The sequence below is a fragment of the Hoplias malabaricus genome, chromosome 10 (genome assembly GCF_029633855.1).
Source record: "Hoplias malabaricus isolate fHopMal1 chromosome 10, fHopMal1.hap1, whole genome shotgun sequence".
NCBI classification, from domain to species: domain Eukaryota; kingdom Metazoa; phylum Chordata; class Actinopteri; order Characiformes; family Erythrinidae; genus Hoplias; species Hoplias malabaricus.
In genome coordinates, this window is record NC_089809.1 from 5,043,823 (window position 1) to 5,056,596 (window position 12,774).

Genomic DNA, 12,774 nt, shown 5'->3' on the forward strand with positions numbered 1-12,774 from the left:
TTTTGAATGTAAATACATTAAAGTGCAAATACAAGGAGTGAGTTAAGTAAGTCGGTTATGGGTTCATTCAGTTTGCAGTTTGCCTTCATTTTGTAATTATTTTAGTACAGTGTTCCTAATGAAATCTGTACTTCATTCATTCATTCATTCATTCATTCATTATCTGTAACCCTTATCCAGTTCAATGTCGCGGTAGGTCCAGAGCCTACCTGGAATCATTGGGCGCAAGGTGGGAACACATCCTTGAGGGGTGACACACACTCACGCATTTACTCACAAACCTATTGACTCTTTTGAGTCACCAATCCACCTACCAACGTGTGTTTTTGGACTGTGGGAGGAAACCGGAGCACCCGGAGGAAACCCATGCAGACACAGGGAGAACACACCACACTCCTCACAGACAGTCACCCGGAGGAACCCCACGCAGACACAGGGAGAACACACCACACTCCTCACAGACAGTCACCCGGAGGAAACCCATGCGGACACAGTGAGAACACACCAACGCCTCACAGACAGTCACCCGGTGGAAACCCACGCAGACACAGAGAGAACACACCACACTCCTCACAGACAGTCACCTGGTGGAAACCCACGCAGACACAGGGAGAACACACCACACTCCTCACAGACAGTCACCCGGTGGAAACCCACGCAGACACAGGGAGAACACACCACACTCCTCACAGACAGTCACCCGGAGGAACCCCATGCAGACACAGGGAGAACACACCACACTCCTCACAGACAGTCACCCGGAGGAAACCCACGCAGACACAGAGAGAACACACCACACTCCTCACAGACAGTCACCCGGTGGAAACCCATGCGGACACAGTGAGAACACACCAACGCCTCACAGACAGTCACCCGGTGGAAACCCACGCAGACACAGGGAGAACACACCACACTCCTCACAGACAGTCACCCGGAGGAACCCCATGCAGACACAGGGAGAACACACCACACTCCTCACAGACAGTCACCCGGAGGAAACCCATGCGGACACAGTGAGAACACACCAACGCCTCACAGACAGTCACCCGGTGGAAACCCACGCAGACACAGGGAGAACACACCACACTCCTCACCCGAAGCGGGAATCGAACCCACAACCTCCAGGTCCCTGAAGCTGTGTGACTGCGAAACTACGTGCTGCTTCTGTATTGAACCTGTAATCTCTGAATTATAGATGTTTTACACTTGGCAGATTTGAACCCCTTCACAGAATCTTGGTAAAACCTTCACATTCACAATAACTCACACATTTCCGTCTCATTTCCTCCCGCACAGAGTTTTGACTTTGTTACTGCACCTCTGTCTGATTCATAACGGTGCAGTTCAGAGGGGTGTGTGTGTGAAGCTTGCAGCTTTGGCCATTTCCAGCACATGACTGTTTGACACTCTTCACAATAAAAGTCTTTTCCTTTTGCCAGCTTCACTGTGATTCTGGGAGCAGGGCAACAAAACCGCCAAAAGTTTGCACGTAGCAAACAAGCGCAAACTTAGAAGCTAATGGTAAATCCCTTTTTGTATTTGCACTTTAACAAATTTACATTCAACAACTGAAGTCTGCCTTTAGATCACAATTTGCAAATACAACACATTCTGACGTTAAAACCAAGCACACCATTATTTTTCTTGTGAAATTCCCAATAAGTTTGATGTGTCACACGACCCCCCAAAATGGCCCACTTCAAAATGGCCGTCATGGTCACCACCCACCTTGAAAAGCTTCCCCCACTCCCATATACTAATGTGCCACAAACAGGAAGTTAATATCACCAACCATTCCCAATTTATTTAGGTGTATCCATATAAATGGCCCACCCTGTAGTTAGCAGTGATGTGGCTGAGAAACTCCCGCTAGGTTTGTCTCATTCAGGGCAGAAGGTGTAGTGTTGGGACTTGAGGAGAAATGTCAGTATCTGGTGTGTCTCCCATAGTCAGCATTGGTTAGGATTTTTTAAATATGTAGTGTGGGCCTGGCATTAATACACTGTCTGTTTTATCAGCTCCACTGACCGTATGTGCACTTTGAAGTTCTAAAATTACACATTGTAGTCCATCTGTTGCTCTGCATACTTTATCTGTTGCTGCCATCTCTGTGTTGGTCATCGTCTAGTCCTTCATCAGCGGTCACTGGACGCTGCCCACAGGACACTGTTGGTTTTCAGTTGGTGCACTATTCTCAGGCCAGCAATGGCGGTGAGGGGCTTAAAAACTCTAGCAGCACTGCTGTGTCTGATCCACTCGTATCAGCACGACACACACTAACACACCCCCACAACTCCAGTGTCACTTTTGCTTTTGGTGCCAAGGCACGGTGAAAACGCACCGTGTAAAGGCACACAGGGGGACATTAATGAAGACTTCCTGGTTTGCTCGCTGTTATCTAGAGGCCTGTAAAGAGCGAGCTGGACTAATGAGCGAGCTAAAAGGAGCGTATTGACGTTAGCACAATACTGCACTCCGGCGCTGAATGTGTATGTGTCTAGTGTGGGACGCACCAGAGTGGAATACATTGAAATCCAGTGAATCCAGTGAAATACTGATGTACAGAAGCCTTTACAGAGCCCTTAGTGCTCCTCCTCTTCCTCGCTCTGTCAATCAAACGGCCGCTCGTTTATCTACACCACACACGTACAGCTCGTCTCAGTGATCAATATTTCTCTTTCCTTCGCTCCCTCCATATTTCATCCCTGCACTCCCCTCCCATCCTCCTTTTCTCCCCCCATTTCCCCTCTCCTTCTTCTCTGCCTCCTCTTTCTTCCTTTGCCCTTTTCTTAGTCATTAGTACTGTATTAACCTCTTAACAACAAACAGGATTTCAGTTTCTCTCTCTCTCTCTCTCTCTTCTCTCTCTTCTGTCTCTCTCTCTCTTCTGTCTCTCTCTCTTCACTCTCTCTCTCTCTCTCTCTCTCTCTCTCTTCTGTCTCTCCCTCTCTTCTCTCTCTCTCTCTCTCTCTCTCTCTCTTTTATTCAACTCTATAGCTTTGCCCTAATTCATCCCTGCTTTCTTCCAAAGGACTCATCAGGGTCAAGCCACCAGCAGAGACAGAGAAGGAGAGCGAGCGACAGAGGACGAACCCCAAACAAGGGTGTGTGTGTGTGTGTGTGAGAGAGAGAGAGAGGGAGAGGGATGATAGAAAAGAAGGCATGCGAGAGAGCGAGGGAATATTATTTCAGCGCGATTGTATTAGCACCCCAAGTCATGAGAAACAGTTAGCAGGAGAGAAAGAGTGTGAAAAGGGAGAGAGAAACTGAGAGGGGGAAGACGGAGGGAGGGGGGTGGCACAGAAAGTAAATTGAAAATGATTTGTTAGATTGTGTGTGTGTGTGTGTGTGTGTGTGTGTGTGTGTGTGAGAGAGAGAGAGAGAGAATCTAGCCTGTGTGTGAGTCCATGATATTAACTCTCATTTCTCTCAGTAAATCCCTTCGCTGGGGCCAGCACTGGTCTGGTGTTCGTTAAAGCTGAATGATATGGGGTTTTCATTTTCAAAATCTTAATCACATTCTTATTTATTGTATGTATTCAAATGAGGAATTTTAGTATAATAAAGCACAGGTTGTAGACTGGGGGAAATGTTGAGCATTGTGCATCTACATGACACCTACATATTCTTTCATGACAATTAACATCTGTTTCATGACAATTGAAATAAATCTATATAAACATCTGTGAAGGTTTCTACCAACAAGCACCAGAGGTCATAAAGCCGGTGTTATGGCGCTTTTCAACCGTGTGGTACCTACTTCACTCAAACCTATTGTTCTTTGTTCCCCTGGCGCCTGTTTTGTTTTCCATTACAACGACTCCTCCCTGTGGTGCTGGAAAACATTGTCTGTAACAGGCGTTGGATGTAGTTACATAGTGCGGTTTCTGCAGTGCTGTGCCTAGAATAGCAATGGCAGAGGCTCTGTTCTCAGATTAGTGGAGCATCACAATGATTTACGGTAAAATATATTACGTAGTGTTCCTTTAAAGAACATTTCAATGTTTTGGAGCTCAACACGCTTGAAGGAGAGAACTACTTGCCCAGTTGAGTTGGGTTAGACTGAATGATGGGTGGAATAGAGAAGGCCATCCTGCCCGGCAAGTTCTCTTGGACTTTCAGACACAGATCACTGCGGGTTGAACTCACGCTCTTCAGAAGATGGTACAGAATTCAGCTGTGCTGCTATCACATGTTTTGCAGTGGTTTTGAACGTGAGTCAGCCAATCAGATTTCAGAACCAGAGTTATTTTTGTTATAGCTGGCATTTTGATGGCAATCAGTGGAAAAACCAATGCTTAAATTTGAATTCCTAATGCACATTATATTTTGCCTTAATAAGCCATGCCTACACTTGATCTGCAGTTTATAAAAGCATACACAAACACACACACACACAAACACACACACACACATATGCTGTTCCTCACAGCGCAGCCATATCCCTCTATCAATTACGCTCTCATTCTCTGTTTCTATTTTCTTCCCAGTATTACTCCATTTCAGCCTGTGGCCTGAATAAAGTCTATTTTGTTTTTTGGTTGTTGTTTTTCTTGCTCTCTCTCTCCCTCTTTCTCACTTGCTTGCTCTTATTCAGTCTCTCTTCATCTCAGTTTTCTCTCACAGTTTGTGCATGTGTTGTACCTTGATCAACCCCCTGTCAGCTGTCCTTCCTATTAACCCTGAGTTGTTTTTTTTTTCTCTCATTCTAATCGCTCTCATTTCTCTCTGTCCCTCTCTCAGGTCTTCTCCCCGTTCCCTGCTATTCGCCTCGGCCTCCATGTCTGTCGCCATGGCGACCGTGCCCGCCCTCTCTCTCCTATTGGCCTTGGTGGAATGGGCGGGGCTGGCAGGCTCTTCCCCTCATCTGCTGCTCCGGCCTCGCGAGAGGGAGCGGGACCCAGTGGCCTCGATGAACTTCAACATCGTGGTGATCCACGCCGGCTCTGGGGCTCAGGCCGACCCGGGGGCTCAAGGGCCTGGGGCCGCTGCCGCCAACAGAGTGCTCTACTCGGGCTTTGGACGAGTGCACAGCAGCTTTGGGGAGAGCGTCGTCACACAGTGGGGATCCGCCAACGTCATATGGCTTCAGGTGGGCTCCACTGAAAGGACACCTTTAGGAAAAACACACACTGAGTGATAGATATTACAGTCAGCCTTATTCCAATTGAATCTGATTTAAATTGAAGTCAGACCAGAGCAGATTTGAAGCAGGAAAAAATTCCCTCCCTGACCCTGAAATGTAGTTCAGATCCAGCATTCTATTTGTTGACACTGGTGCTAGGGTTTATAGCAAGAAGCATCCCAAATAGTTTCAAATTGTACCCCCTTCATAATTAGATGCTAATTCAACAGAGAAACGTATTATTATTAAACTTATGTTCGACATACAACACACTACTTGAGTGCAGAAAGCATTATTTTATGACCATCACTGTGCCCTATGAAGGGTGTAGAGACATTTGGGATTTGGCCTTGGCCTTGCCTCATCATGGAAACATCAGTCACTAATCATCTCGCACTTTCAGACAAGGAGAACTTTAAAACATCCTCCAAGAATATGTTACAGATCAGATTATTTAAATAACTCAGTCAGATTCAGTCACAAGAGTAGTGAAATGAAAGTCTAATATGCTAATAGGTTTCCATTAAATGGGATGACACAAATGCTAATATGGCTAACAGTGTATAACAGTTTCTCCTCATTATGTATGCTACCGTGTCTCTAAGTGTTATAAGACCCTCTCCTGTGCAGAGAGTGGAGCTGTGTATGACACAAACATACTCTGGTTCCTCTGAAACCAGATGATCGGTCCTCAGTATGGCACCAACACCATAAAAATCATGTGACTGCAACCCCTGGAATCGGTGTATTTCATGTATCATGATTAAATGTACCAGAATATACCAGTAACTAACTTGTGACTTGTCTGCAGGTGAATGACAGCAGTCCCAGGACTCTGCTCTCTCAGCTGTGTGAACTCCTGGCGACCAGGCCTTTGCAGGGGCTTGTTTACGAAGACGAAAGGCCCCTGCCCCTGGCTTCGGGCCCTTTGGCACCCATGCTGGAGTTTGTCTCGGCCCAGACTGGACTCCCCATCGTGGCCGTGGGAGGAGGAGCGAGCTTGGGCAGGGTGCCACAGGTAAGATCAGAATTATAGCTCTTATAATGGACAGGACAATGATGTCAGCACAAGAGACGTGGTATAGGTCGGCCCAGTGGATTTCTGCTGATATCTGTATATGTATATATCCAGAGAGTTATGAAGAGTGAGACAGCTGTTTAAGTGTGAACAGGCAGCTTGTATGGTCTTCATAGAAGGTCACACAATGCTTGGCATCAGACATGGGCCAGATGGGTGTAAGGCCTGCAAAGACTGGGCCATAGGGCAGTGGAATTGCGTTTTCTGGAACTGTGGCACTCTATTCGAAATATTTGGGAAGAGCTGAAGTGTGAATCCAGCGTCAGTTCCCGACCTCACTAATGCTCTTATGGCTGAATGCAATAAACCCTTATAGAAATGTTCACATATTTAGCATAAAACCTTCCTGAAGGAGTAGAAACTGTTACTGCAGCAAAGGGGGAAGAGACTACTTAGTGGTACCCTTTATTTCAGAAGGTATTTCTGAAGAGCAGATATATACAAATTAGTGCTGTCAAAATAAAAGCATTAGCGCACATGGGAATTTAAGCTACATTTTTTAACGCTAATGTGATGTAAACACATTGTGGCTCCTGTTGAGTTCAGAAGGTAGATTATACTTTATTTATGCTGAAACGTGTATTAAATATTTTCAGTGTGATCTCTCTTTTGCTGTATCTCACACACACACAGAGAGCTCCTGTTTCATCTCCTTTTTTGAGCCACAAGCTGCATTGCTGAGTTAATTTTCATTTAATTTTCATTAGCTAAAGCTTCGGTGCCTGATGCTAAAGCTCTTACTCAGCAAATTAAGGGATTCTAATCCAAAAAATAATCAAAACTACACTGTGATATTATAATAAAATAAAAAGCAGTCCCTGTCGCCAGTTTATCAAACATATAGTACACATATCTCCAATCCCAAAAATAGAAGGAAGCACTAGCATTTACTTGTATAACATTTGTTTAATCAATAGACACTACTAATGTAAATATAATTCCATTGTGTTGATCTTACATTGATTCTTCAATTTAAATTTAAATATCCATTATTAAAAGCTTCAGTCTTAAGAAGGGTCAATGTGATTCGATAATCGTGATTAATCACAGCCAATTGTGGGAGTTTGTTTGTTTGTTTGTTTGTGGATGATAGACCTATTTAAATCCCCTGCTGGTGTTTGCTGTTGTGAGTGAACGTCTAGATTTCTTCTTGCACATCAAAACTTGAATAACGGCACCCAGAGCACTGAAGTAGTGCTTTGATGGATTAGTGTGTCATGCTGTCATTTTTGTTTTTGTTCGATGTGAGTCCATATATATATGTGTGCTACATGAAAAAAAATTGTACTTACTAAGAACATTAGAGCACAGACCTTTCACAAATGTAACTGACTAGTCAGACTAGTACATCATTTACATAAATTACATTTACATCAATTTGCTCTTGAGTCTATGGTAAAATACAGAAGCAATTAAAATTTGAGTGATGGCCTCCGCAAACGCTGTAACATAACTCTGTTCATAATGGATAAATGTCATCTTTGATGGGCGCCAGGAGGTCTCAGACAAGAGCAGTGAACTTCTTTGCCAAAGAAATGTCTTGTAAGCATCTGACCACCGCAGGACTAAGAGGGTAAATGAACTCAGGCTTTGATTCTTAGAGATGTTTAGGAGAAACTACAGCAATCTTAAGGTTATTAAGGAGGAACTACAGTGGCTCAACAGGCAGTGTCACTGTCACCCAACTCCAGGGGTCCTGGGGTTATGGGTTCAAACCCTACCTCAGAATGAAGCTGTTGCAGAATATGAATGAATGAATACGCATATGTTAAGGTGGAACTACCTGAAAATTAAGGAGGAGCTAAACAGATAGCAACCAGGAACTACAGTGATGTTATGGAGAATTAGACGGCAGTTGCTCAAAGGACCGATGTGAGCTAGCTAATATGAGCAGGAGGCGCTAACTTTGCTAGCACTCCCGCTAAGATAAATATGACAGATGTTTCTCCTTTATGTCATGAAACAAGTGCTAAAGCTAAATTAACGCTACATTATCCACCAGAGGAAGGAGCCACCTTCACTGTATAGTTTACAGTTTTCTTCTTGTGTAATTTACATCAATTTCTTAATGAGAAATATCACATATATCTAAGATGATTTCAATTAATAAGATAATATTTTTGCAGCATTTATCATGGATGTTGTCAAACAAACCCCACAAACAGGCAGAAGTGTTAACATCTCTTTTTTAAATCGCTGTATTCCTCGGAGATAGCAGATGTCTTTGAAGTCGATTTGAAGCCGTGTCACTAACACAGACCTGCCCAGAGGAAGATTTTATTGCTCATAAGTGGCTCATTGATGGCTCAGGAGATCTAATGGTGATTCTGTTAGTAGAAAATTTCATAGGCGTGATAGCATTAGACACAAAGGAGATTTAAGATACTAATGTGATAAAAGTTATTTACAGAAGTGATACAGTTCTTAGTGTTGATGAGAACTGATAGAGAGTTCAGTTACAGATAAACACCAGTGAAATTATCTCAACAAATCTAATCACAGAGTGAGACCTTACTGAGATCTCCACTGATACTTTAAACTTTTATAATATTGGTGAGATTCGTGGACTCTTTTTCTCAGAAATGTCTGAAGAGCAGGGGACTAAAGCAAAAATCACCACTTCAGAGATATTAATGAGAAACTACAGAGATATAAATGAGAAATTTCAGAGATATTAAGGAGGAACTACAAGGATAAATGATAGATACTAGAGGAAAATTGTATTGCTCATATGTTGCTCTGTAATGGCTCAGGTGACATAATGACAAATCTTCTAAAATTCTGTAGCAGAAAAAAATGAGACAGAAATGAGACAGAGAGAGATAAAGGAGAGATAACAGATAAAGGAGGGTTTAAATCATCTGGCAAATCTGAGCACAGTTTGTGACTTTACTGAGATCTCCTCTAAAACCCTAGAAGGGATATGTGAGAGATTACCGAGACATATTTGAGCAGCAGGAGACATATGCAAAAGTCTCATTTGTCTTTCCTGATCCGATCTCATTGTTGTCTACAGAAGATATTAAGGACATTTTTTGTTTTATTTTTTCTTTCCTCTGGCATGTCATCTTTGATAAGCTCCAGGAAGTCTCAGACGAAGGAGAAAAAAAAATGTCTAACCAGCTGTCCACCCTTGAACTTGGAGGGTTGTTTGGAGAAACTACAGAGATATTGACAGCAACTGCAGGGTATAGTAAGGAGACACTATGGAGATATTAAGGAGCGCTCTTCTTTGATATTTCTTGGCTGTGAGATGGCACCGTCTCCCTGAAAATGAAGTTTAAATGTGTTTGTGAGTCTCCCCCAGTGGCCACCGAAGAGACCCATTTGCAGCTTTATTTCCCTCTGGGTGATGCGGTGGCCACTCATTTAAGAAACACTTCATAAGGACTTCGATTCCCATGATGACACACACGAGAGAGCGAAGAGACGGCAGTCACGGGAAATGTAGTGTTTTTTTCCTCCTTAATTACTCTGCAGGAAGCTCAATCACCCTGCAGTTAATCGCAGCTGCTGTCATGTTAAGAAACACTTCATAAGAAATTCAGTCCGCATGATTCCTCAGAGAGGGAAGGAATAGACTCCGATGCACGGGAAGTACAGTCATCTTTCCCTTTCTCATCATTCTGCAGGTACTGCCGGGTGTTATTTCGGGCAGGTAGAAATTTGTCAGCTGAGAGAAGTGTTCAAATAGTGGCTTTTTTTGAAGGCGGTTGAGCAAAACTACAAAAGTAAAAATCTCGAACCTGATCTTGTAGCATGGTGGGGAGTGGAGAGTGGGAGTGAACGGCTTTACGCTTGGGGAGGCATCCTGTGTTCCTCTGGCGTCAGATTAAATATACTGTATGTCCAGTGGCTGTGAACTGCTTTAAATTTCCCCTTGGATGACACCGGGCTATAACTGCAAACACACGGGGCACAGCTTGTACAATCTCCATAGAAAATTATAAGGCTGAGGTCACTACGTTCAGTACCGAGTGTGTGCCGGAAGGGTAAAACCCACAGTGGATCAGAGGATCTGTACATCTATGGAGTATTCTCACTCCATCCAGTACCTTTGGCATTGTCTCATTTGGAAAGATGTTTGTGAAGGAGAACTTAACCTCAGTATTATTTATGTGGCCGCCATCAAATCCTCACAGCAGTGTTGCAGTTTGTAGTCTTCCCAGAGGAGTACAAGCTGTTACTACAGTAGAAGGCTTCTCTCTGTTAATACCCATATGCACTCCGGAGAAACGCTAGAGAAACTTCAGAATATCGGGCCCGGAAATGTCCCAGAGTACTCCTTTCACGCATGCAGTGCACAGCGGGAGATTTTCTGTGTCAGGCGTCATTTTCTGCACGTAAAAGAAAGGTAGCGAATTCTTCAGAACATTAGCGACTTTATTCACACATGAGCTCTCTCAGACTTTACCTGGAGATTGTACTACGGCACTAGGAGGATATTGTCCGCGTAAAGTTGCGTCCGGGACGAATGTTGCGGTTGTTTGCGTTCACACATACAGCTCCTCTGTGTACAGTCCTGAACATTCCTAGGTTAACGTGTATGTGTGAAAGAGGTTTTAATTTGGGAAGAAACTTTAGGACGTTCAGTTTAGCTTTAGCTTTAGCTTTAGCTGATTTAATTCTGTTAAAGCTGTTCATATTGAGTTCTTAGTTCTTTTTTTTAAATTAAAAGTTTTAATTTAGCTGCTTTGTGAACGGGCCGTACCACTGACTTTGGAGCTTTTATGCATCTGCTGAGAGGTCATGGGTGGTCCAGAAGATCCACTGCATTTCTTCCACAGTGCTATGATTGCGGGTAAATGCGGTTCTCTCTGGTTGTTTCCATTCAGAAGCTAAGCGCATTTTCAGGTAGAACAATGTGTTTGAGTGGAAAAATCGACTGTTGTTTGAACGTGGATGATGTTTAACTTGTCTGTAAGTTTTTATCCACTGTTTGAATTACCACAGAAACTCATTTGTAACTCGAACTGTTTAGTTTCGTAGCACTTCGGTAACGCAGTTAGCCGTCTCCCGAATTTGATAGGAAACAGCAAAAATAATTATATTCCCCACCTATGGAGCAGGAATAGAGCAATATATCCTCAGACCAACATGATCCAACAGGAGAATAGAGTCAGCACACTCTCCACACAATATTACTGTGAATGATACAATGTGGCACAGCCCTAATTTGAACCCATATTGTATCTCATGGGTTTTAAGATCCTCAAAACACTCCTCATTCTCCGCTGAAATCGAAAGGTGAAGGATCTTCTCAGAACTGTGAACTGGCCTGCAGCTCTTTATAAGGATGTCATCCACAGTGGATATTCTAAAGAAATATTGGAAAAATCTATATATATTCAGGCTATTTCCTCTAAAAAAAAATAGCTGTATAGCTTTTAGTTCTGTGTCCAGGGAATATCCGATATTTCGGTTTGTTTAGTGGTCTTTGCTGTTGTAAATTGTTCTGAATGTTGTCTGACACCTGTGGTCTTCTAAAAGGTGCTTTAGAAATAAAGATTCACTCGGCACTTTGCTTTAAAAAGGAATTCAGATCAGTCAGAGGCAACCAAACACTGCTGCATCCATAGCCTCAACTAAACGAGAGTGTGGTGCTCTAGGATGAGTGTGCTTCTCTCAGTAAATACATTATTGACGTATAATACAATATATGGACATTTCCTCAATAATTTAGCTGACCTCAGTATTGCCCATTGTGTTTACTGGTGTTTTTTTACATAAACATGAATGTCACCTATATTTTAGCCGCTTACTATTTGCTGTTCTTTGGTTTTCCCCCTGTCTGTGAGGAGTGTGGTGTGTTCTCCCTGTGTCTGCGTGGGTTTCCTCCGGGTGACTGTCTGTGAGGAGTGTGGTGTGTTCTCCCTGTGTCTGCATGGGTTTCCTCCGGGTGACTGTCTGTGAAGAGTTGGTGTGTTCTCTCTGTGTCTGCGTGGGTTTCCTCTGGGTGACTGTGAGGAGTGTGGTGTGTTCTCCCTGTGTCTGCGTGGGTTTCCTCCAGGTGACTGTCTGTGAGGAGTGTGGTGTGTTCTCTCTGTGTCTGCGTGGGTTTCCTCCGGGTGCTCCGGTTTCCTCCCACAGTCCAAAAACACACGTTGGTAGGTGGATATGCGACTCAAAAGTGTCCGTAGGTGTGAGTGTGTGAGTGAATGTGTGTGTTGCCCTGTGAAGGACTGGCCTCCGGAGAGGCTCTGGACCCACCGCGACCCTGAACTGGATAAGAGCCTACAGATAATGGATGGATGGTTTTCCCCTGGTCTGGAGCCGTTATGTTGATTAGTTTAAAAGGAGTTGTTTTATTTTATTGATGGTTTATTTTTACATGCTCTATGTTCCAATCGCAATGTCTGAATATTCTTAAAAAAGCATTCGCTAAAAGTTCATTGCTCTTTAAAGGGGTGTAATTGCATAATTATGCACTTATATTATCATTATGTCAGTGGCATAAAATGACAATAATATCGCACTTATCTAATTATATATCAGCCACAAAATAAATAAATAAATAAATAAATAAATAGAAACTAGGCTTTTGTGACAGGCCTAACATCAGGGTTCAAAA

The 12,774-nt window shown here is 43.3% G+C and overlaps 1 protein-coding gene across 8 annotated transcripts in view; it reads left to right on the forward strand.

Moving 5' to 3' along the window:
* The window catches only part of LOC136708184 (glutamate receptor ionotropic, NMDA 2D), a 191,979-nt gene that overhangs the window by 95,592 nt on the left and 83,613 nt on the right, over positions 1–12,774 (forward strand). For 4 of the 8 annotated variants that reach the window (XR_010804328.1, XR_010804333.1, XR_010804330.1 and 1 more), the window contains 3 exons: positions 3,032–3,104; positions 4,744–5,092; positions 5,937–6,143. Coding sequence is in view for 1 of the 8 variants with exons in the window: in XM_066682532.1 (XP_066538629.1) it covers positions 4,781–5,092; positions 5,937–6,143 (519 nt within the window). In the remaining 7 variants the exon portion in view is untranslated. The remainder of the gene's footprint in view (positions 1–3,031; positions 3,105–4,743; positions 5,093–5,936; positions 6,144–12,774) is intronic. The other 4 variants (XR_010804329.1, XR_010804331.1, XR_010804332.1 and 1 more) reach the window with 1 other exon arrangement.